The sequence below is a fragment of the Rhinichthys klamathensis genome, unplaced genomic scaffold (genome assembly GCF_029890125.1).
Source record: "Rhinichthys klamathensis goyatoka isolate OS25496 unplaced genomic scaffold, OSU_Roscu_1.1 h1tg000338l_1, whole genome shotgun sequence".
In the NCBI taxonomy this organism is placed as follows: Eukaryota; Metazoa; Chordata; class Actinopteri; order Cypriniformes; family Leuciscidae; genus Rhinichthys; species Rhinichthys klamathensis.
In genome coordinates, this window is record NW_026606852.1 from 1,998,792 (window position 1) to 2,024,942 (window position 26,151).

Below are 26,151 nucleotides of genomic sequence, written 5' to 3' on the forward strand. Positions count from 1 at the left end.
GAAAAATATTTTCTTAAGAAAATACTTTTTATTTGTTGCAACAAACTTATTTGATTTATTTTTTTATTTTTTACAAAAAAGTTATATCTCATGTCAATGACAGCTATAAATTCATAAAACACACTTTGCCTAGACTTTATTTATAATTTTAAAGCAATTCTATTAGATGCTTCCAAGACCATACCAAATCATTCGCAATTCAGACAAAACATTATCTTTCTCAGCCAACTAGATAACTTTACTTTGGAAACATTAATCAACAGAATTCATAATACAATACTTGACAGAAAAACATGGGCAACCAATAGTATCATCAACTCTGTTACCGAGCAATCGGAGGCAGACAAATAACCAGATGTCCAGACTTTCAGCCAAATTCCATAAAAAAAATAAAAAGTCATTTCATACAACATCCAGAGCTCTGTCTGTCTGAAAAATCAAACTGGGGGAAGTTCCACAGAAGTACATTCATCGTTCACTGTTAACCCTGATAACAACTTCCTTTCCTAAAATTAATGACCTGATATCAGGCATTACATCATTTTCTTGTCTAATGCGTCAAACTGGAAATTATGGCTAGATTAGAAGTGCGATTTGTCCACGTAAAATAAAGACATCTCTATTTTAAGGATTTGGGAATCTTTTAGTTTGGTTCTTGTCCGTCTTTTAGTTTGGTATTCCGGTTGGCTTTTATTTTGAAGGTCTTTTTCGTGTTCTTGGCTTTGTTTTATTTGTTGTTTGGAACTTCTTGGAACACTGAAAAATATTTTTTGTGTTCTGATTTTGTCAAGATGCAGATGACCTCATGCGAACCTGGCAGAACCCAGGAAGAGGAACATATAGTTCATGATAAACATTTGTTTTTACGCAAATGCAACACATAAATCAGTCAAAGCTCTGACATCACATGATTCAAAATCCTGTTTGGTGCAAAAGCTGACAGGTGCATGACACAAGGTGACTGATAATCACACAAATCAAATCGCAGCATTACATCACCACATCATTTATCGTCCTGTGTGTGGTTGCCAGAAGCTAAGCCAAGCTAACTGTAGCATTGCCATTTTGTCTTTACACATCATCTTTCAAGCATTTGGGCCGGTTTTATAGTCAGAGATATCGGCTGTGTCGGAGGAAAATGCTTCGGAGGATGCAATCCTAGGTAGAAAGGCATAAAGCCACGTTTGAATCCTTTGTAGCTTCACTTTGTGTCTCCTGAAATGCCTTCATCTGATCGATTTTTAAGGCTGCAGCATATTTTTCATTCGCTGCCTTTGATATCCCACGATCCTGTGCGTTCAATTCGGTGACAGTTGAGATAAAAAATAAAGATGGCATCTGAAAGTTGCAGTTGGTGGTCAGTTTGTGTATAAATGTAAGTTTTTGACCAACATTTTCTTCACTTCTGATGTCATGTCTAGCGAGGAATTAGAATTGTAGTTAGGGGTGGGCGATATACTGATAGACACGATTAACCGGTAGAAATTTGTCAACCGGTAGAGATTTCGCTCACACTCTTCGCTGTGTTGCGCCGTCATGAAAGCTTATCATTTGAATGCGTTTTTAAGCATCGTGGTTTAAAAACAAGTTATTTTAAACCGTTGAAGTGCAGTAAGCAGCGGAAGAGAAGAGAGAATCACGAAAAAATGGCCTCGTTTACACTGCAGGTCTTGATGCCCAATTCTGATTTGTTGCCTGTATCCGATTTTTTTTACCGTCCGTTTACACGTTCTTTAAATTGTGACCCATATCCGAGTCATGTGTTTACACTTGACTGAAACATCGCGCATGTTTAAAGGGGTCTTCTTGCTCAGATGGACGAACGTGCAGCGAGATCTCAGGACAGGTGGGAACATACAACACGATCTCATAAAAGTGAGTATATAGCACAAATTTTATTTCTCATGCCATTTATTCGCCAAAAATAGTTTTTGCTTGCATATGATACGCACTGTAAACGTGCGTATTAAACGCCATAAAGTGCGTTTCATGCACGCAAAAACTATTTTTGGCGTAAATGCCACGTGAAAAAAAAATCGTGCAATAAACGCACTTTCATGAGATCGTGGCGGGCTTTAACGAGGAGCAGTGGGTCCGAAATTTTAGGATGAGCAAGCCAACCTTTGATATGTTGTGTCAACGTGTGTCCACATTCCTCTCCTACAACGACACAATGTTTCATCGGACCATCCGTCCATCCGCAGATGCGCGTCGGGGTTTCTCTCGTCATTAAACCGCGGAGACGCAGCCTAATGCCTCGGAAAATCCGATCTGCCCGTTTACATGACAGTCGCATTGGCACATATCCGATTTACATCTGATTTATTTCCACATATGAACGAGGCCTGAAACCGATCTCGAAATATCCGAATGCATGCGTTTTTTTCCTGTTTACACTGTCATAGAACACATCCGATCTGTGTCGCATACGAGTAAAAAATCGGAATTGGGTCACATTTCACTGACAGTGTATGAGGCCAATGAGTTCTTTTTGCTGCCTTATTGGGCTTAACGGTTAAATACACATACTAATGTGTGAAAATTCCCGTATTTGCAAGCATCATCGTAAACAGTCGTTTATGTCTTAAGTGAAGTAAATTTAAAAATTAAAAGTGAAGTTTTAATATAAAAATCATATTTCATGTAAAAATAACTATATTGTGATATACACTCACCTAAAGGATTATTAGGAACACCATACTAATACTGTGGTTGACCCCCTTTCGCCTTCAGAACTGCCTTAATTCTACATGGCATTGATTCAACAAGGTGCTGAAAGCATTCTTTAGAAATGTTTACCCATATTGATAGGATAGAATCTTGCAGTTGATGGAGATTTGTGGGATGCACATCCAGGGCACGAAGCTCCCGTTCCACCACATCCCAAAGATGCTCTATTTGGTTGAGATCTGGTGACTGTGGGGGCCAATTTGAAATGATTCGAGCTTTGTGACATGGTGCATTATCCTGCTGGAAGTAGCCATCAGAGGATGGGTACATGGTGGCCATAAAGGGATGGACATGGTCAGAAACAATGCTCAGGTAGGCCGTGGCATTTAACCGATGCCCAATTGGCACTAAGGGTCCTAAAGTGTGCCAAGAAAACATCCCCCATACCATTACACCACCACCACCAGCCTGCACAGTGGTAACAAGGCATGATGGATCCATGTTCTCATTCTGTTTACGCCAAATTCTGACTCTACCATCTGAATGTCTCAACAGAAATCGAGACTCATCAGACCAGGCAACATTTTTCCAGTCTTCAACTGTCCAATTTTGGTGAGCTCTTGCAAATTGTAGCCTCTTTTTCCTATTTCTAGTGGAGATGAGTGGTACCTGGTGGGGTCTTCTGCTGTTGTAGCCCATCCGCCTCAAGGTTGTGCGTGTTGTGGCTTCACAAATGCTTTGCTGCATACCTCGGTTGTAACCGAGGTGTAATGCAGCTCTTCTATCAGCTTGAATCAGGCGGCCCATTCTCCTCTGACCTCTAGCATCAACAAGGCATTTTCGCCCACAGGACTGCCGCATACTGGATGTTTTTCCCTTTTCACACCATTCTTTGTAAACCCTAGAAATGGTTGTGCGTGAAAATCCCAGTAACTGAGCAGATTGTGAAATACTCAGACCGGCCCGTCTGGCACCAACAACCATGCCACGATCAAAATTGATTAAATGACCTTTCTTTCCCATTCTGACATTCAGTTTGGAGTTCAGGAGATTGTGTTGACCAGGACCACACCCCTAAATGCATTGAAGCAACTGCTATGTGATTGGTTGCATTAATGAGAAATTGAACAGGTGTTCCTAATAATCCTTTAGGTGAGTGTATATCGTTATTGTGAAATAACATTACTCATGTCGTGAATTAAGATGTTGGTCATATCGCCCACCCCTAATTGTAGTAATTAAATATTCGCACAGTTATCACCAAAGCTTGCTCTATTTTGTTGTAGATCATTAAACTGTTTTACTGCCTCATAAGTCTGAAATCAGTTGTGTGCTGCAAACGCTGCTTGCAAAGTCATTGCCTGACAGAACAGCGAGTCAACAAGTCAGCAGCCTAAGCTTTCAGACGCAGCCATCATGTAAAAATCCCATATATGACTCAAGAAGGCAGCTTGAATACTCTAATGAGAACGCACCTGGATTCAATCAGGATTAGAGAACAAAGACATGACAACAACATAAAACAAGAGGTTCAAAATAAAAGTCAGACGAGAGATGCCCAGTCCCTTATGCTCCACAATCAGAACACTTCGAATTTTCACCCTCTGAATTTACTCTCAAAGTAGAAAACACAGTCCTCGCCTCCATAAGAAGTTAATAGGATAGAGGGTTTCGACATAAGCGGTTGTTTAGAGATGAATACACTACAGTGATTATCCTTTAGCCTCAGGAACACAGCTGCTCTAATCCCTAAAATAGCCTTTACTGTTCTGTCGCAGGTGAAGCGTAACTGATCTCACTATTGTCACTAATCTACACTATTGTAATGTTGCTGTGGGACAATGTGAGAGACATCTATTAAATTCAATATATTATTTTAAATATTATCATTACTAAAGTAGAACAATAAAACATAATAGATGGTTTAGAACTTTTAATATTGCACAGACCACAACTGGCCAACAAATTAAAGTCTAAAAATAAATTATGCTTCTTAAGAAATGTACCAAAAATGAATAAATAATGATAAAAAAAAGATACATACACTCTTTGTAGTGCAAATTAAAATGATAAAACTGTCACACAACTTCACAACTGGTAGACATACTGTGTAGCCTAAGTATTTTCTTCCTCACAAAAGTAAACAGTTTAACAAGAAGTGCTCCCAGAACGTTCCCTGCAGGTTATTTTTTTATTTTTATTTGTATAACTATGTAAATTAGTTAAAACGTTGCAGATTATACCAATAGGCTACAGAGATTATTCGAATGCTGAAATTTGTCATTTATTTATAAACAAACTATATAATGCTCGGACACCCTAGGTCTCTCTCGCGCATTGTCCAGTGCGCTCGCAGTGTTCGCTTCGCTTTTGTCCAGTTCGGCAACTCACATACACACACCAGAGAAAAAAACGTTGCAGGACACATGGCGGAGAGAGAATCAGTGAGCTCAATTAGGCTATAGTAACGGTAACGGTGTTGTAACGGGGGAAACAGTAATTCGTTTGATTACTCATTACTGAAAAAGATAACGCCGTTAGTAACACCGTTTATTTATAACGCCGTTATTCCCATCACCATATTACTCATATACTATGCACAAGTGTGAAGTATATCTATATATTTATGTATTCATATATTTTTATAAATGTATATATTATATAAACTACTGTTCAAAAGTTTAACTTTTAAAGTTTTTCGAAAACAACAATTCATACTTTTATTTAGCAAGGTTGCATTAAACTGATTAAAGGTGACATTTATAATGTTACAAAAGATTTAAATGCTGTTCTTTCAAATTTTGTAATAATTGAAGAATCCTGAAAAAATGTATCATGCACTGTAAAAAATTATATGATCAATAAGTTATGACAACATATGTTCATCAAAATAAGTTAAGCAATTTTGTAAGTCATACAAGATTCTCATTTTAAGTCAGTTTAATGTAATTTAGGTTGAAATGACTTAAACATACAAGATGTTTGTAGTTGAAAATTTAAGGCAGCAACTTTTTTTACAGTGTGGTTTCCACAACTGTTTTCAATATTGATAATAATAATAAAAAAATGTTTCTTGAGCAGAAAATCAGCATATTAAAATGTCACTGAAGACTGGAGTAATGATGCTGAAAATTCAGCTTTGCCATCACATGAATAAATTACATTTGAAAATATTTGTAGGCTTATAATAGAATAGTTACAGAATAGAATGTTTTCGTTTAAAGTATGAAAGGAATGCTAATTGTTTTAACCAAAGTGAGAAGTACTATTGAACATACACCAACTGTTGACGTCTTTTATGATGCTTCTCAGTAATGGTACTTAACCAGATTAGGAAAAAAGCCTCAATTAGAGGCCTGCATGTGTTTGCTAGGAGTGTAAATTTACCTTCCAGCACATTATCCCACCTCACAGGTGTTAGAAATTAAGGCGGAGGTGGGGAACTGCAGACTCATGTTTGATTAACAACAGAGCAGGAGGACAAACTTTTTGTATGCTGATGCCTAGAGAGCAAGGTACCCAATAGCCCTATTCACACGAGATTAGTATTATCTGGAGACCTGTGAATCTGAATTTCGTGTGGCGCATTCGCACGGGATAAGCGAAGCCTGTGATTTTACTCAAATTCACTGACTTATCTCCCGGATATGATGTCAATAGGCTATTGCTTGGAAATGTCTTGTCGTTATTATAGGTCTAGCTACATCATAAACAAAAGAATGTTACTTACTGCATGCTGCTGTACAAGTCTTTCATCTCCATTCTTTTTGTTTTTGCTCTTCTGATGGTTTTCAGCCTTATCTTTGCAAATTGTATAGTTGTATGGTGTATAGCGATATGACCCAGCACCACGAAATACTATCAAAATTCAAAACACTCCAACGCAGCCTCCATTCTTCGCGAAAGATGGAGAAAAAAGCGCACAGGAAACAAAAACCTTGAAAAAAAGATAAACGACCCCGCCAAATCACAGAGATGCCGATTCATACGGGACTAATATTATCATGGACCTCAGTGTTCGGCGAAATATGGTAGGTCATATGGTCCCGATTCGCACAGGATTAAAATCACAGACAACCTCCGCAATTATAGAGGTCACCAGGTAATACTTATCCCGTGCGAATAGGGCTAATGACAGATATATTACATGTAGTACAATTTCAATAAAAGCAAATGAGATGGACTGTGCATAATGACTGTTCAAAATGAATATTGAATGATTTGAATGAATATTGTGTAAAATGCTCATTACAAAATATCTGAAAAAAGGAAATTTGTCTTATCCATTGACAAGGCAGTTGAATTTGAAAATAACACTGGTTTATCTAGAACCTCTCTTAATTGACCAGTGGGTAACATTAACCCTAAAGGCCATTGCACACTGAGTCTGAAATTCGCATCCGAAATTTTTGCACGTAAAAAAAAAAAAAATCGACCTCAAGTTATGTCAATCACGCTTGCACACCTCCTCCGAAACTTTCGTCCGTCATAAAAAAATTCGGATCGGGTTCGATTTTTTTGCGTTTTTCGCATCCACTGCCAGCATTTTGAGAGGTTTTGTGACAAAAAAAGGGCCGGGGGGAGCTCGTTCCGCACATCATTGCACATGCGCAGTCCTTTCAGTTTCGGTTTTCAATTCGATCAAGTGTATATGTTCTCTCGATCGGATTAGAAAAGGAATAAACCTCCCCTTTCAATCAGATCGAAATTTCGGATCGATTAAGGTGTGATTGAGCAGCCAATTCGATAACTAATGTATTTGGGTACAATATAGGCGACATATAACCTGTAGCCTATACAGCTGTTCTGTCTGCTTGCACCGGGCCGCGCGTGTGCCTGTGTGTGTGTGTGTGTGTCCATACCTGCTTAGACATACTGCCAGTCTCTGTTCAGAATCGATTGGTTCACAGAAATTGGTGTTCTTCTTTTTAATATGTGGCTCCAGAATCGCTAGCAAAGCATCAAACTGTTCCACTGACATTCTGAAGTCAATTTTGAATCGCTCGGGATAAATTCGCAACTCCTTGATAAGGAAGTGGAACTCTCCTTCCTCTCGGCGCAATTTCAGGATTGGATGGACCCAACATTTTCTCTTTATTCTCATTTCAATAAGAGAGAGGGCAACAAAATCATCCTTACTGCTTGACGAATCCATTTTGTATTTTTGTGCGTTTTTTTCCGCAAAGGTTTAATAAATACGCATCGGACTCAGTGTGCAAGGTTTCTGTGCATGACGAATTTTTAGGCTGATGAACACGAAAAAACGCATACGAAAATTTCGGACTCAGTGTGCAATGGCCTTAACCCTTAAAATGGCCAAATATCAACAAGTTAATTGGCCTGGCCGATATATTGAACCCGCTGCGGGTTTGGCAATAGCAAAGAAAGTAAAATGATGAGCATATTACTAACGTTAATTGGCTTTATGCCACAGCTTCACTACTTCCTGAACTTCAGCCAGCCCTTTGTTTCCTGTCTGTCATTATTGGACAAACCAAGGGGGTAATCCATCGACCGGAAGTTGAAGCCGGCCGGGTGCTGCCATGTTGTAGCAGAACTTCACTTGCTTTAGCATTTCCATTGACTCCCATTCACACCAGGCCACACCATTTTGGCGTCACTTTGACAGCGAATAACTTTACATCTGAGGCGTTTAAAGACTCCATTTGTCCATTATTTATTTCTAAAGAAACACGACAATGTATAAAGGGCTCCATTACCTTACATTATGGCCCCGTAGAAACAGATTTAGTAAAAATAGGCTAACGATTGCGTCATAACCACTCGACTCTCTGTCGCGCTGTACAGAAATTACCGTACAGACAGGAGGAGAAGCTCGCAGGCAATCGGGGGGACGTCCCGTCAAGGGAGAAGCCCATAGATAATGAGTCCATAAAAGCAACGGAATACTTACTCCTGCTCACTCACGCCAATGAACTCTTTGCTCAAGTTCCCCGTCTCTGCAAGATTAACGTTGGCAATTTTCACGCACAGCTACTAGAAGATTAACGTCTGTCAGACAGGTTGCTCACGTCATCAAGCTTAGTTTGAGTCGGTTTGAGTCTGCGCGTCAGGAACGGAAGTGCTCAAAAATAGCTAAAAATGGGCTTCAACTGTCTCAACTGAGTTCCAATGAAATGGCTCTGTCCACTTCTTATACTGTCTATGGGACAAACTGATTAATCCAGGTGTGCCTGGCCTCAGTAACAATAATCAGGCACACCTGGATTAATCAGTTTGTCCAATAATGACAGACAGGAAACAAAGGGCTGGCTGAAGTTCAGGAAGTAGTGAAGCTGTGCATAAAGCCTACTGACGGTAAAGAGAGAGAGAGAGAGAGAGAGAGAGAGAGAGAGAGAGAGAGAGAGAGAGAGAGAGAGAGAGAGAGAGAGAGATGCATGAGACTTCTGTTGCATGCTCTTCATTTCAGATCTTTCACCCAGCACACATGCCTCATTTGAAATAAAACTAAATCATGAACTGTAAAAACATGAACTGTTACACGATTTATGTATAACAAGTGGTTCCCTACATTATTACAGGAAGGCGGTACAGTAATATGATAGAATATGATAGTATGAAATATGATAGCAATAATATGAATAGTAAAAGTAACAGTAGCTCCTACAATACATTTTAACAGGCATAATTAGGCATAACTGAAGGAAATATCTATTTGCTAAGCCAACTAATTTGATCCATATTCTTTTGGTTTCTCTGGCCAATATTTTTAAAAATCAAAAATGCAATGAAAATACACGTATCGGTCCTCTGTATCGGCAAATAGGCCTACTCAAAATAAAACTATCGATATCGAATTCTTTCTGGAAAAAGTGGTATCGGTGCATCCCTACTAAAAACTATTGTGCATTACAAATTATGAAATTCCCTTTATACAATTTTTTAACAATGATAATAAACCTAGTGGTACTAAACTGGTTGCTTCAGGCCCCAGAATCAGTACCACAATTGTTTATTGTTAAAAAGTAATAATAAAAAGGTCCCTAAAATAAACCATTTAAAATGTATGAATAGTACTATAACTGCTCAACAATTTGACTAATTATGTAAAACCAAAACTTTTTTTTAAAGTTGGTATGGTCTATAAGTTTGTCTATTATTTGTCCACTCCTAACTATAGCCTACACAAATAGACTCCGATGCAAAATACCAGTATATAAAATTTATACCTTACACGATTGAGTACATAGTGCATAAGTACATATTGTATTGGTGCATAGTGTATAGTGAGTCATTTGGGACACAACATTTGGGAATTACACACACACACACACACAACTTAATGTGCTTTTTTCAATATTTGCACTGTTTTTCTCCTGCAATATCGGAACAGACCTGCTGTCTCACATTTATGGGTCGTGACCCACCAGTTGAGAACAACTGAAACTTTTGTATTCGCATTCTGTTTTGGTTTCATACCACTGCAAAGCTGCATTGCATCTTTAGAGAGATGATCTCAAAGTTTCCATAAACAATGGAGAATAATAAAAGGTTGTAATTTAAAAAAGGTAAAATACCTACTGTTGCCACGTTACTGCGTCGACCACAGAACCACCGTTTTTCATAAACCTGTGAAAGAGAGAAAAATTCAGTATTGATAAAGTCAATAGGGAAGGTTATTATTGCATTGGAAAAACGGATGATTCTTCAGTAGTTTTAGTCAGCTCCACCATCATAAAAGACTCTCACAAAAAACAACTTATAGACCAATAAGGAGGTGTCTGTTTATTTCACTGGTGACACTGATCTCTCATGCTGTGGAGAGGATAGTTTACCAGGGAGCTGAGTAATCTTAATCAAACGAGGGAGCAAAACTCCTTATAAGGAGCCAAGTTTCTAAACAGTTATTCGTGTGAAGGCAAAGCAAAGTTCCGCACAGAAAAATAGCGACCACCCTTCCAAAACTATATGCTGTCCCATAATTCCCATCTGTCTGTCTGCGGAGTTAAAACTGCATTTATCAATTCCATCTGAACGAGACTGGTAGCAGCAAGGGGTGGCGTCTCGTTCTGAGGAAGACCTTCGACAAAGCACTTGTGGTTGTAATACCAAGTTTCATTTCAGCCTGCCAAAGTTATGACTGCTCAAAAAGCCCCCGCAGGAAAACACGAGGCGGCTTGTGGCAGAAAGTAATGGGGCGAACCTACACTGCACAGTACAACTCACACAGAGCAGAGAAACTTAGGCACAAATTACGCCAGGTCGCTCAAGTGCTGAGAATTATGGGCCTCCTTGTGGGCCCAGGTTTTCCTCCTTAAAAAATAATTTACTTGAGAAGCAACAATGTTACAGATACTTTTATTTAGGGGTGGGCATCATGACCAAAAACTTGTATCACGATACGAGTCATTTTATTATTATTTATTATTATTATTATTTTTTTTTTTTTTTGCTGAAAATTAGTTTGTTACAATGCCATAGTTTTCGATGATGTTGAAATTTTGCAATCATACATTCTACACAATACTAGCCTACTGTAAATAATATAACTAAAAAGAGCTCAAGCTTACTAAAGACAAGTACACAATCAGTAATAGCTACATTTTAATTGCAAGCAAAAATGTCAGATTTACCGCAATTGCAAGTAATAAAATCACAATTACGAGAAATAAAATTGCAATTACCTTTTTATTTTTTACTGAGGCAAAAATGGGCTCCCATAGCAATCAGTCACTTTATATATATATATATTTATTTACTTTTTAAAAATATTTGAATTAATATAATAATATTAATACTATTTTATTAGCGTTGCTGGCCGCCTTATTACCCGCTTATCTGGGATCCCCGGGATTCCCTGGGACTCATGAAGTGGATGCTTGTCGCGCACGGCGTTGACAAAGGGTTCCCGTAGCGTAAGCTAACTTACGCAATACGAGAGAACCTCTCGTAAGAGAACGTATCGGTTACCTAACGTAACCTCGGTTCTCTCTAGAAGAGGGAACAAGTATTGCGTAACCTGCCGTGCTCGCGCTACGAGCGACTTTCGCTTCCGTCGATGAAAACCAGGGAGACAGCCTCCGAGCCCCGCTTATATACGCTAAGCCACGCCCATTCTGGTGGGCTAAGACGCGATGAGGGCGCAAGCCCTCCTTCATTGGACATGACGTCACGCCGGGCTCAGTGGTAGGCTGCTGCAGTTTCCGCAGGGCAGCCAATGAGCACGCTAGACAGCCTGCTCTAGGTCTGCTAGCTGCTGCACTGCGTTGACCATGAATACAAAAATTAAGGATCATTTTTTTGCCTTCAATATCTCGAGAAGATAAATCTTTCCCGTAGCGTAAGCTAACTTACGCAATACTCGTTCCCTCTTCTAGAGAGAACCGAGGTTACGTTAGGTAACGGATACGTTTTTCGTTGCGAAAGCCAAACTACTTTATTTGGCCTTCCAAAAGAGAAGACAATTAGAAAACAGTGGTTAAGCTTTATTTACAACACTGTTCCAAACACTACAACCAAAATATTGGACTGTGTGCTGCGCATATTCGGGGCACTGCTTCCAGAACCTGGGAGAGTAACGTTAGCTACAAGGCCGGCTGTGCACAAAGCTGATTCTAAAAAGTGGGGCAATTCCATCTTTGCGAGTACATTCTGGCGCTTCTGACTCACAGACACAGCCTGTAAGTATGTTTTCATATTTTAAGAATTTGCTACGGACTATTCAAACGCGAGTTTTGAGCAGTATAGAGTAGGGCTTGCTTGTCGTTTCTACGATCACAAATGCAGACATGGTTTTATGTTTACATAGTGTTCTCACACCCGTAGCATGGAGCGAAGCGTAAAAAGAGAGTATAAATCATTATAATCAGTAATTATGTCCCCAATTAAATAAAACCTTACCAATCTGCATTTTCCGCGGTTCAGATTCGGGCTCAAATTGCTATGGTAGTACGACATTATCACCTGTCATTATTGCTTTGGGAGCTGATGTTCGAAATATGGTAAGGGGCATGACATTTCCATCACACGATTAAGGTTTTTGGGCCAATCACAATCCACTGAATTGCTGGCCAATGAGAGCACACCGTGCTTTTCAGAACGATGAGCTTGGTAAAAATCGACGCGTTTCATAGAGGAGCAACAATAATGTACAGTATGCGTGTAAAATAATGACTTTTTTTAACCTACAACCGCATAAACACATTACATTAAACCAAATATAGAAAATAATGTTCTTTTTAGAACCATCATATGACCCCTTTAAAAAAAAAAAAACTTCTACACTGTAATAAAAAAAGAAAGGACTCTTATAAATTATTCAGAAAGGTTCAGTCCACTGGCACCAACTGAATTAATCTGGGTTGTATTTCCCAAAAGCATCATAAGCCTGTACGTTGATAGAGACAATTGGTGGCAATTGCAAGTTATTTCTTTTCTAATGTCTCACTGGAATTAAAATATGCTACTATGTTGCACTACATGCTCAAAATTGAGGGCTGCCGTACTGAAGCCTCTGCGCTCTTGCAGGAGAGAGAGGGACGAACAAGTAACACACAGGTGGAACATTGCTCTGTCACGCCATTAATAGAGTGACACTTTATTTATCTGACAGTGAGTTTCAATGGCGCTACAGGCCCCTGGACTAACAATCCACATGGAGCAACATAAACACGGCTCAGCTATGTGCTTCTCCAGGCAGGCGGACGGTACAGCGCTCTCTTAAACAATGTGCTTTGGAGATCTCTTATACGAGCCATTAAAACGAGTCACACATCAGATAAGCCCTTCTGCCAACACCATGTGTGAACATTCCCAATGCCTTTCTACACTGAAAGCGCAAAACGCCACATGATGTGACAATCACATCCAATAAGAACATATTTAAGACTCCCATTAGTAGTCACACTGCTAAACTGCAGCTCATCTACAGTTAAACTGCTTTACTTGTCAGCATGACTATCGCTAAATCCCCATTTTTTATTTAGGTTACAGCCAAGAACTGATTTGCTAAAATAACTGTTTTCTATTGTAAAATGTAATTTATTCCTGTGATGGCTGAATTTTCAGCATCATTACTCCAGTTTTCAGTGTCAATTGAAAAGCATTAAGCATTATAAAAACAGCCCAAAAAATCGTACACTCTTCACGTATGTCAAACATACAAATAAGTGTATGCAGGGAGGTCTGTTATATTTCTGAACAAATGACAGAGATACTCACCCGTCTAGTAACAGGATTGCGTTTTTACGAGGATGGCCGACGTTGGGCCCATAGAGGTTTGCTCGGCTGTAGAAACGGACCGACTGCAGTAACGTCCTCAGAAGAGCGTAATCCTGAGCCAGACGAGAGCTGTTGACTGAACGAGAAGCCATTGTGCGGTAACTGTTGGGCTCTGTGCGGGTAAATAAAAAAATATATATACATGATGAGACTCTGCTTTACTAATTAAGGATGAATTCATTTAAAAGGGAATTTGTACACAAGTTTGGGGTTTGGGATTTTTTTTTAATGCTTTTGAAAGTCTCTTATGCTCAATAAGACTGCATTTATTGTATCAAAATATATGCTTATATAGACACAGTACCGGTCAAAAGTTTGGAACATTACTAGAAGTCTCTTGTGATCATCAAGCCTGTGATTAAAAAAAAGAGTTCTATTTGAACTTTTTAATTATCAAAGAATCCTGAAAAAAGTATCACAGGTTACTTTATATTAAGCAGCACAACTGTTTCCAACATTGATAATAAATCAGCATATTAGAATGATTTCTGAAGGATTTTATGACACTGAAGACTGGAGTAATGATGCTGAAAATTCAGCTTTGCATCACAAAAATAAATAATATTTTAAAGTATATTAAATTAGAAAATCATTATTTTAAATTGTAATAATATTTCACAATATTACTGTTTTTTTCTGTATTTTCTGTGTTTGATCAAATAAATACAGATTTCATGAGCAGAAGAGATTTCTTTCAAAAACATTAAAAATAGTAATGTTTCCAAATTTTTACCGGTACTATATCCTGTTTAATCATTATGTTTATTTATTTTTATTTTGGAGCTTGACAATTGTGGCAAGTAAAAATAATGCATTTTTGGGTGAACTATCCCTTTAAGACTTTTGATGCAAGCTGACACCCAATCGCAAGCGAACATGCAAACTGCCTTTGAATTACGACCTATATTGTGGTCAGCACTTTGTAAACTATTTAAACAAGGCAACACTTGTGGGAGGTGCACACTTGAAATCACAGCGAGGATGTTACAGAAGTCAAGTGGTGAATTTTATAAACATCACAGCCTGTGTGAGTGTGTGTTTGTGTAGGGAGAGAAACACAGAAATGCTGAGCTGTTGTGTCAATACAGTACAGGGCCAGGCCGAGGCCAGTGGAAAATATGAGACATTATTATTATCCATTAAAATATTATCCAGATCCTATCATTTAGAAAATGCACAATAACACAGTCATGAAATAAATCATCCCAATGCCCGTGCATCACTTTGAAAACTTTGTGTCACGCTGGCAAGACCCACTCAATAAACATCCACCCACAGCTGAAAATATTTCCCTTTGTTTCATTTGGCCTCCTAGTTCGCTTGAAAGAGTTTGTTTTTGAATTAACAGCTTCACAAAATCTGATTTAGCAAGTTATCCCTAACAGCTTTTCTTCGGACGTGGTTATTGTTACAGTTGAAGACAAAAAGACAAACATCCAAATGGCTGTTCCAGTAACAACATGCCTTTATTAGAATTTGGTAAATGGAAGGATTTAACTATAATCCAGACTCTTATCCAGTATTACATGACAGATATTAATTATGATTATATATCATTATTTTTTGTATGAATTTTACTTACAGTATGAGCAGACAGATTGCTCTCTTTGAGCATTCTGCTCCCTTCGGTCTTCTATGACAATCTCAGAGCAAAAGCAGCAATGCGCTGCTCGCCGGCAGCTAGTAACCATTTGACACATTAAAATGTAGCCAATAAACAAACGATTAAGACAATATAAGGTTTATGTACATTCTTTAAGCGGCCTCTGGTATTTTTATAGGTTTAGTGTGTAGTATGGAAAATCCTAAGTGTGCAACTACAAGCTGCATGTTTGCTGTCAATAACAGCTATATATATATATATATATATATACACACACACTGTATATCATTTTATGGTAGAACCCATAATCATCATATGATCATTATTTGTTCGTCAAATGTATGTTGTTTTGATGTTTATAGAGAGGCATTTGATACAAGGGCATCATGAATAGGGCAATTTGCAGCATGTCTGGAACAGGACAAAAGATGAATGAGTGTTTAAAGCAGATTACAAAGTCACCAGGTGTCCTTTTGGATTCTGCTTTGTGATTTGTCTCCTGTCATAACCCCTATTGGAATGGGATTAGTTTTATATGAAGTATAGTATAATGTAATAATGACCAGAGCTTCTTGAATTGTCCAGAGTCCACAATATTGTATCAGTAAAGACTGCTTCTATAAAATATTCCCAGCTTATTCAGCTTACACTTTCTCCTGCCTTTATGCTGTTGTACATCAAGCACTTCAAGTGTCTCAAGTGGATGTGGGTCAATGAGAAGACAGTGGAAAATGAGAAGATGCTTGTTGACTATGGAGGGTTTTTTTTGTGCGATAGCTTCGAGAGAGACGAAGGACAGAAAGAGACTAAGGGCAAGGACAAATGAAGTCTCACAACTCGTTTCATGCTTTATTTAGCTTGTTTTAGTAAATTAAATTCAGATTTAATTCTTCTTATTAATCCTAACATGTTTAATGTTTCCAGCATATAATTATCTAAGTAAAATGCTTATCATGATTGGTCAGTTACTGTGACAGCAATGTATAAATGTTGTACACACACCCGTTTTATAATTTTCTACAAACTTCACAGCTGACACAGCGGTTCACGTTGTAATGGTTATTGGTTACATCAGTGACAGTAGGAATTGGGCGGTTCTAAACCACATTTGTGAGACTGCAATTTTAAGGAGAAAATACTCAGCAATGGTGTTGACTGATGAATTTGCACATGCTTTGCGTTAAAGCATATTAAAAACACAACATAAACATATAAACAACATTAAAAACTTGATTTTCACCACAGGGGGACTTTAAAGGAATAGTTCGCTTTAAAATGAAAAATCTGTCATCATTTACTCACCCTTAAAGTTCCTGTAAAGTCAACATTTTGTATGTGTTCTGATTTTGTCACACCACAGAAAAATGTGTTATTAGCCACCCTGCCAAATTTGAATGATAAAAAAGCCAGCAAGTACATAAAATAAGCTCTCAAAATCTTGAAAAAATGAGCAGTAGTCTCTGCTCTCAAACGCTGGGGGCGTGTCCGTTGGCTGCGCTGAAACCACGCCCACTCGCGGTAAAGCTGCCGTCGCCACACTCAACTCTACAGCCGGAATAGATGCTCGCGCGGTGGGCACGCACTGCCGATGATGGCACCAGTTGTCGGCGCGACGGGAGGATGAATGCCGAGGAGGGAGATAGTCGGTTCGGCCCCATTCACCAGTAACAACGGATTATCAGTGAATCCCAGTTGTCTCCGACGAAAGTTTATAAAACTATCCCGTGTAAAATGATCACTTACAGAGGCGGGTTTTGGCAGTGATCCTCAGCTCTCCATCAAGGTTGGCTCTTCACAAAATTAATCCACTTCTTCTTGATGTAATCGTTTTTCGGAAATTTGAATAAGGACACCGATCTGTTTTGTATGTGATCCGGTGATCGCATCCAGGTAGTAGGCATACGCTTTTCTGTGACGAAGGCATAGCTAGCTAGCAATCTGTAGGCTGCTATAGTCACTAATAGTACTGACCATAACTCACGATTGAGTGGCAAAACTGATGTGAATGTGCTCTATATTGTTAGGGGAGCGGACAGCCTCAGTGGCTCCAGTGCGTCATCAAGTAGGGGCATGTCCAGGAGCTCAGGGGCTCCAGTGCGTCATCAAGTAGGGGCATGTCCAGGAGCTCAGGGGCTCCAGTGCGTCATCAAGTAGGGGCATGTCCAGGAGCTCAGGGGCTCCAGTGCGTCATCAAGTAGGGGCATGTCCAGGAGCTCAGGGGCTCCAGTGCGTCATCAAGTAGGGGCATGTCCAGGAGCTCAGGGGCTCCAGTGCGTCATCAAGTAGGGGCATGTCCAGGAGCTCAGGGGCTCCAGTGCGTCATCAAGTAGGGGCATGTCCAGGAGCTCAGGGGCTCCAGTGCGTCATCAAGTAGGGGCATGTCCAGGAGCTCAGGGGCTCCAGTGCGTCATCAAGTAGGGGCATGTCCAGGAGCTCAGGGGCTCCAGTGCGTCATCAAGTAGGGGCATGTCCAGGAGCTCAGGGGCTCCAGTGCGTCATCAAGTAGGGGCATGTCCAGGAGCTCAGGGGCTCCAGTGCGTCATCAAGTAGGGGCATGTCCAGGAGCTCAGGGGCTCCAGTGCGTCATCAAGTAGGGGCATGTCCAGGAGCTCAGGGGCTCCAGTGCGTCATCAAGTAGGGGCGTGTCCAGGAGCTCAGGGGCTCCAGTGCGTCATCGAGCCCCGTTTTAGCCCCGCCCAAAAAATCCGGAAAATAGCAATGGTGAAAAACTGTTTAACGGTCTAACTCCACAATTCAGTACTTCACAGTTCACAGTCTTTGTAATATGTTTAAGCAATACATTTCTAACATTTATAATGTGTTTAGAATTTTTTTTTTAAATTGGCTTTACAGGGACTTTAAGTTGATTTACACCTGTATGAATTTCTTTCTTCTGCTGAACACAAAGGAAGATAATTTGAAGAATGTCTGTAACCAAACAGTTGATGGTCCCCATGGTAGGAAAAAAAATACTATGCAAGTCAATGTGGCCCATCAACTGTCATTCTTCAAAATATGTTCCTTTGTGTTCAGCAGGAGAAAGAAATTCATACAGGTTTGGAACACCTTGAGGGTTTTCATTTTGAAGTGAACTATTCCTGTAAGTGTACGTCTTGTTCAAGAATTCCACCTTGCAGGGTTCAAACCTGCAACCTTTTAGTTACACACTCCCACAATAATCACTGCTAGATGGATGCTTTGTTTTTTCTTTAGCAGAAGCATGAATGTTGTCACAGCAGAGAGGACTCACCATTGCCGAGCTCCCAGGAGATGTTGTATTTTTTGCCGGCGCTGTATTTGAGCAGGCTCAGAGCACTGGAGGCGTTCCATGAGTTGTCAGGGTTTCTGTGCAAGGCATTCAGCCCAAAGATCAGGTGCAGTCCTGCGCAGTCGGCAAAGTTGTAGAGTTTGTCTAAAGACCTGGCTGGGAAAAAGCCAAACAAAGCTGTAACATTGATACTTGCATTTTTTTTCATTTTTTTTTATCATAACCATTTTACATTTTTGTTTTGGCAGTGTTTCTCACCCGTTGGGTCTCAAGACCGTTTTGAGTGTGTTGAGGAGTGTGGAGTCAAAAACAAAACAAAAAACACGTAATTCTTAATGTTTTACTGATGGAAGACTTTAATTTCGAAAGACATACATGAAAGCTGTTGACTCTTCTGTCAGACACAGTTTAAGTAAAGAGTGCCTGAGAAAAAAAGCATTACTGTTTCAGTATCTGTTGTCAGATGACATGTTGACAGGCTATGTCAGTGTCATTATTCCAACATTATTTTCATGACAAAATTAGTCTTTCACTTCAGAAAATAAAATTTTATGTCAAGTTGCAAAATGCAGGTTAAAGAAAAAAAAAAAAAAAACAGAACTGCATCAAATAAAGTATTAAAATTTTAAATCTGCCAGACAGACCGACATGATAATTCTGATTTTGCTAAAGGACAGCCGTTGGCTAATGTTTGGAAATTCTATCTGTTAAGAGCGGCAAAAATAAGCACAAATATTTCCGTGCCCTTTGACTTCATTTCCTGTGTTTAAAAAGAAGCAGATGAAACAAGAGAGACGCACAGGGCGCCCCATCTTGTCAGTGATGAGAGATTTTGTGCTAAGTGTCATTTAAAAGAAGTGGGTCCATTATTTCATGTTGGTTGGTACCCATGTCTTTAGTTAATTTCAATGTTGAATCAACTATTTATTTAAAGAAGACTTAAGAACAATTCCAAAGTTCCCACACACTTTCTGTCTGTTTATTAAATATATTGATTATACATTCAGTTACCAATAAAAGTGTAGTACAGCTTCGTGTTTAAAACCTTTCAACAGATTCCCCACCAAAATCAGCACAGAAAATGCAAAGAAGGTCTGCAGATTCTTTCTGAGCATAGGTACAACTAGCTAACATCATCATAAGGTAGTCTTGGCATTAAAAACACCCAGTTGCTATTACATCTGTTCAGAGATTATATTTATTCAATTCTTTGACTGCAACATTGGCAGAAGTAATGTTCCTCTCATCAGCATTTTTGGGTAGATGTGATTCCTTAGAGAAAAGCAAAACAGAATCACAAGAACGCAACCAACAGGCAGAAAATCAGCCGGCATGGATGGGAATGCAAGAAATGCACACTGGCGTGACTGCTGAACTTCAGTTTAATTATGTAGTTATCTTTATAGCTTTCATCACAATTTGGAACATCACCACTAAAGGCAAAGTGTCGTTTCCTAAATAGCCTACGTAAATATTCTAATCACATGGACGGACGTACAAAGTCTCGTAAAAAGATCCAACACACAGCTTCCCTGGGTACCAAACTATAAAAACCGGTCTTTTAAATCAGCACTTTAAAGCAGCAGGGAAGTGTTCCAATTACAGACCCGTTAAAATATTACCATAATGAGATCAAGATTATGTTTAATTCAAACATGCAGTGAAACACCAATGACAGACCTTTTATCACTCTTACTTAGCAGGCTTTCAGACATCAAACAAATGCAGTTATATGGACTTGTTTACTAGAATTAAAATGCCTTTATACAGTACTAAGCATATATACACAGTATATATTACGTCGGACCACCTTGCCATGTCTATGGAGTATTGTGGGAGTTCTGCTTGTTGTGCAGCCTTTAGCACCGTAAGGTTATTAAAACGACGCAGTATATCATCAAAGACAGGTGGATGGAAAACATGCAGGACTGCTGTTAGGGCAGAGGAGGAAACAGATCCAGATGTGATTTTGTTCCTCAGGTAACCCACAATTTCCCTCCTCGCTGCACTCTCGATCAGGTAGAGAAACAGCATAGGAACCATGCTAAATCTACTTTGATCATTTGTATACGCATGCCTAGTTTGGGAATTTTTGAAATATTATTAAGCAATATCACATGAGCAAGAATTTCCTTGTTCTGAATATAGGCACAACATAATGTGTCATGCAGTTCTGTATACAAGAAATAAATAAGGTCAATTAAATAGATAGAACGATGAATAGTTAGAACGAGACAGCAATAGAATGACAGACCAATAGAACGACAGAACATTAGATAAAATGATAGATAGAATGACAGATAGAACGATCGATAGATTGATAGTTAGATAGAAGTAACGATCGATAGAACGATAGATAGATCAATCGACAGAATGATAGATTGACAGACAGACAGAGACAGATGGATAGATCATGTTACAGTTCTCACACAGTTACTGCTGTGCAGTACAGTAGTTTGCATTTTTTTCTGAAAGGAGTAAATCTCATTGATAGAACAGCTAGTTTTCCTAAAAGCTGCTAGTTTGATCAGTTCCATATTGCTCAGCTACAGTAATAAGGTAATTAGTGTGTAAGCAGCGTCCTGAGCCAAACACTCCCTAGAGCTCTGGATGGACGAAGAACAACAGAGAACTCAAGTATTTCCAGAGACATCAGCTCTTTTGCTCTTTCTTTATCCCTCACTTTCTCTGGCTTTCTCATCCTCTCTGTTTTTCTCCTTATCAGTGGTAAAATGAAACAATGATAAATATCAAAAGCCAAAGGAAAGCCTCCTTGGAAGGACTGGAAAATAATGTTGTTGACTTTGGACAATGTTGAAGTTTCTCTCTTTTTTATGATTTTACTCACACCAAATGCAACTCACACCAAACACAAGACCACATCTGATAGACAGGTTTTGAATTAGAATTGGATCTTAAAATGCACAATATGTTAACCTGTCACACAACAGACTCAGGCAGTCTGTACACGTTATTTCACACAGTTGTAATTAATGGAGGAAAGAAAATTATGCTAATTTTGAATGAGCATGCATGTGCACCCTATTTACAAATAATTGGAATATGATTCATTAAAGTGTCCCTATTTTGCTATTTTAAAGGTTCATCATTTTGTTTTGGAGGTCTCCTACAAGCATCCAAGGTAAAAAAAAAAAACACTTTAATTTTCTCATAATATACATTGCACATCACCTAATTTCTCAAAGAGTCAGAAAATGGTTTGTTCGAAGATTCAGTCTCTCTAAACCCCTCCTTTCCGCAAGCCTACTCTGCTCTGATTGGTCAGATGTTCAGCCCAGTCTGTTGTGATTGGTCTACTGCTTACAGCGCGTGTCAGAAACGAACCGCCTATTACCATATCTGAATTTCAGCTCTGGAAGCTTCCTCAGCACTTGATACACAGTGATACAAACAGTAACGATGGCGTCTGTATTACCGTATCAATTAGAGCCTGAGTTCTCACCCTTTAGAAATGCTAAATTTGCTTCTGCAACACAGAAAACATCGTCTTCTCAACATGTCGACAGCACAAACCAAACTCTGCAGTCTCAGCTACAACTACGGGTCAAAGTAGACGTGGGCAGAAGTTGTAGAAGTTGTTCGTGGGCAGCCAATGAAGTCCATAGGCTGGCATTATGCAACTTTGTTACATTGGTACTTAGGTGTGTAACGGGAAGTCAGACTGGAATTAGTGACGACTCGTTTCAGACAGTTCAGACTCAATTCTTTCTTTAGGAGACAATAACTCCATTTATCATGCACTTTGGTCCGATATCAGTTGTGAATCCAGAGCAGAGGTCCATTTTATGTGCTATTTATGTTAATGAAATCTATGAAAGTTAGTGACTAGTGCACTTCATCAGCATAAAAAATCTCTTCACACCTACCCTGTGCACCTCTTCTACACAGCACTGTGTGAATACTGGAGTTTGTTAATATGGGTGCCAAAATAAATATGCACCACATACACTGCTTTCATCTGCAGTGTGCAACAGGCGCCAAGAAGCTCTTCAATAACAATTCTAATTCTTAGCTAGTGCAACAACTATGAGTACTGTATGAACGCACAGATGTATTTTTAAAGAATTGGTGCCTTTGAACTCTTTTGGAGTCGACTGTCTGAACTTTTGTAGCAAGTTCAGCAAACGCTGAACCCAATGAGTAGAACTAAAGTGCCGGATCCCCCCTCTCCCAATGTAATGGAAACAGAAAGGGGTCTGGATTTTGTCAGGGTAGCTATCTGATCACAGACATAAGACTCCCATAACAAGCTGAACTGCACCAGAGCGCTACGGCTCATTTCTGAGCCAGCTTATTTCCATTTATGACACGTGATTACCTACAGCAACTATCAGGACATGTACACCCAAATTCCCCAAAAAAGAAAAAGAAAGATCAAAGCACTTCCATACCAAAAAAACATCTCTAAATCCATGTCTATGGGCTCTTATACAATACATTGTTTTCAAAAAGAGTGAACAACTTAGAGAAGTAAACTGCATTTTTTGCATCTTATTCCAGAAGTGTTCAGAGAGATCCGTTTTGAATTTTTCTGATTGAAATTATATTTTGAATTGAAAGACACACCCCTCTGTATGATTAAAGCCAAACTAGGCATATATTAAAAATGATTTATTTCTTAAAATGAATTAAAAAAGGCCAGATTGCTTTTATAATCATACGCCACATGTACATACTGTTCGCATTCCTCACCATGTAATCAATTCTAATTGCACGCAAGCCCCTCAAAGAATCCCATTACATGGGATGCAATTACATTAATTACATGGGATGCATTCTTCAGCGTTCATATCAAAAGGACAGTGGAGAAGTCATGTGGGCTCATGTTACACCTAAACAAAGGAAATGTACACTTAACACTACTGAACACTTCAGAGCAAATGATGAAGCTGTTTTTAAGTGCGATGTGCCAAAAAGAGCGATGCAAACTAATTTAGCAATGTGGATTTTGATTTAACCATACAAATGACAGCACAACTGAACTAAAAGATTAATTTAGTGAGTATATTTTCTAAAAAAGTTAGTTACATCTATCTAAAATCGGAAACAAATGACAATGTACATATACAGTTGTATACAGTTTTAACAACAGCACTAATAATATATACAATATTATAATTATAAAATTATAAATGAAAGCCATACTTTGCTGGCATAAAAAAATGGGCCATACTTTAGATTAGAGTAGGAATTAGGTACGGATTATGGATATAGAATATGGCCATGCAGAATAAGGCATTAATATGTGTTTTATAAGTACTAATAAACAGCCAATAACATACACTGTAAAAAAAACGTTTCTGCTTTAACTTTTTAAGTACAATCAACTTGGATGTTTAAGTCATTTAAACTTAAATTACATTAAACTGACTTAAAAAAATGAGTTGTATCTTGTATATCAAATTATTGCTTAACTTATTTTGATAAGTTAAAGCAATGCAAAAACATTTGTCATGATAACGTATTAATCATATATTTTTACAGTGTAGTAATATGCATGATAATAAGCAACCAATTAGTGAGAATTGGAAAACTAAATTAAAATAAAGTGTTACCAAAAACCTAAACATTTATAATAAAAAAAACACATTGAAAACAAAGTGTAGGAACTCAAATTGATCAATCATTTTTGAATCTGTTCATTTACATTCAACCGACTGAATTCATAAGAATGAATTGGACTTTCCAGTGCGATTTGGATTCATCCAAATGAACAGAATCTCTGAATCCGTTCACCCCAAAAATGTGTTCAGATTAGTTCACTGATTCGTTCAGTTATACTTCACTGTACATTACGTTGTTACGTCAGTATAGGTGGCGACAAGTCAGTGTATTATATTGTCTTATAAAAACATTCTTCTTAACAGCAAGTCCATCTCCTTATTAAAATGTACGTCTAAATCTATAGAGACTTAGGTACTTACATCATACACTTTTCTACAGATTGCAATCGCAACAAAGAAAACTACAAAAACTTATTTTGAAGAGTTAAAGCAATATAAAAACATATGTTGTCATAACTTATTGATCATATAATTTTTTACAGTAAAGGTAAACAAAACACCTTAGAAACGGCACAGCAACATGCTAGCATCATGGCAACACATTTTTTCATAAAATTTTTTAAAATGATTCGTTTCACGTGGCATTTCTTGCTAAACTGTGCACAGACTGTGTGAGAAAGCTTTCCAGTCATTGAAAGTTAATGCTATTATTTAGCCTATTTTAATTCCCAGCTCTCTTTAAAGCAATTTCAAGTTTAATCGTTCAATTGCAGTGGAAAAATAACCAGGTCTAATTATGACTAATGACTACGGATGCCGGACAAATCCTCTGTTTCTGAAGAGGACGGATACTATCCCTGACCCTTCATCAACACTCATTTCTAGCAAAAGAAAACAACACATCCTGACGTGCAATAGTTCGAGTAGTTTTAAACCATTACAAGAGCGACCTTCTAAGCAACTAAAACGTTAAACAACAAGTAGTATCCTGTTAAATCGTAATGAATGGCTTCTGAACTCGCTTTCCATTCCATTTTTCAACCGCACAAGCTTGCTGTTATTACAGCACTTAGGAGCAAAACTCAATCCTGCCGCACATCACTTTTAGGAGGGATCAGTTTGAGGCATTTCAGAGACCCCCGTCAAAGTGTTCCCGTGATGTACGACAGGCTTCCCTTCAAAAATAAGTGCCAGGAAAAGGGGTGAAAATATGGTTTCAATATTTCAGCTATGCCTGTGGTAGTCTGTAACACAAGGTATGCGTCACACAAACCCAAGTGCACTCGTGTTTATAAATACAGAAATTACACAGGGACCCTGGTTTGATAGGGCTCGATACACACTCAAAACCGCTCAGGTCAAACCACTTTTGTGTTTGGGAAGAATGCAAACTATGAAGACACCTGTTTATAATTCAGTATGGCTAGCTTGGACTGCGTGTGCTTTATGTCTTTATTTTCGGGTGGTGGTTAGTTGTTATCACTTGCGCACAGAAGGCCACGTTATTTCGTGCGGCTCTGTTTGTGAGCGTACACATACATACATGCGTGAGGATATACATGTCTGTGCGTGTATGTGTACATGTGTCTGGCCATGTGGTTGGCAGTGAAGGAGAGCAAGAGCTGACTGATATGTTAACATCTCAGAACACACTCTGGTGTATAAACATCCACACACGTTTGTGTACACTAATTAATCTTCCCCGTGAGGCTGCCTCATGCACCAGCACATGGTTCGGGCAGCGCAGGACTGCCGCGCTGGACTTTGATTTCCTGCTAGTGTCAACAGTCCTGGGCGCAGGACTGATTGGAGCTGCATTTGATGAATTCAAAGACGAGCGTGTG

At 38.8% G+C, this 26,151-nt stretch overlaps 1 protein-coding gene across 1 annotated transcript in view; it reads right to left on the reverse strand.

Moving 5' to 3' along the window:
- The window catches only part of hpse2 (heparanase 2), a 103,594-nt gene that overhangs the window by 32,989 nt on the left and 44,454 nt on the right, over positions 1 to 26,151 (reverse strand). The window contains exons 4-6 of the mRNA XM_056272443.1: positions 18,765 to 18,938; positions 13,852 to 14,023; positions 10,213 to 10,260 (exon numbers count right to left, since the gene is read on the reverse strand). Of these exons, the coding sequence (XP_056128418.1) occupies positions 10,213 to 10,260; positions 13,852 to 14,023; positions 18,765 to 18,938 (394 nt within the window). The remainder of the gene's footprint in view (positions 1 to 10,212; positions 10,261 to 13,851; positions 14,024 to 18,764; positions 18,939 to 26,151) is intronic.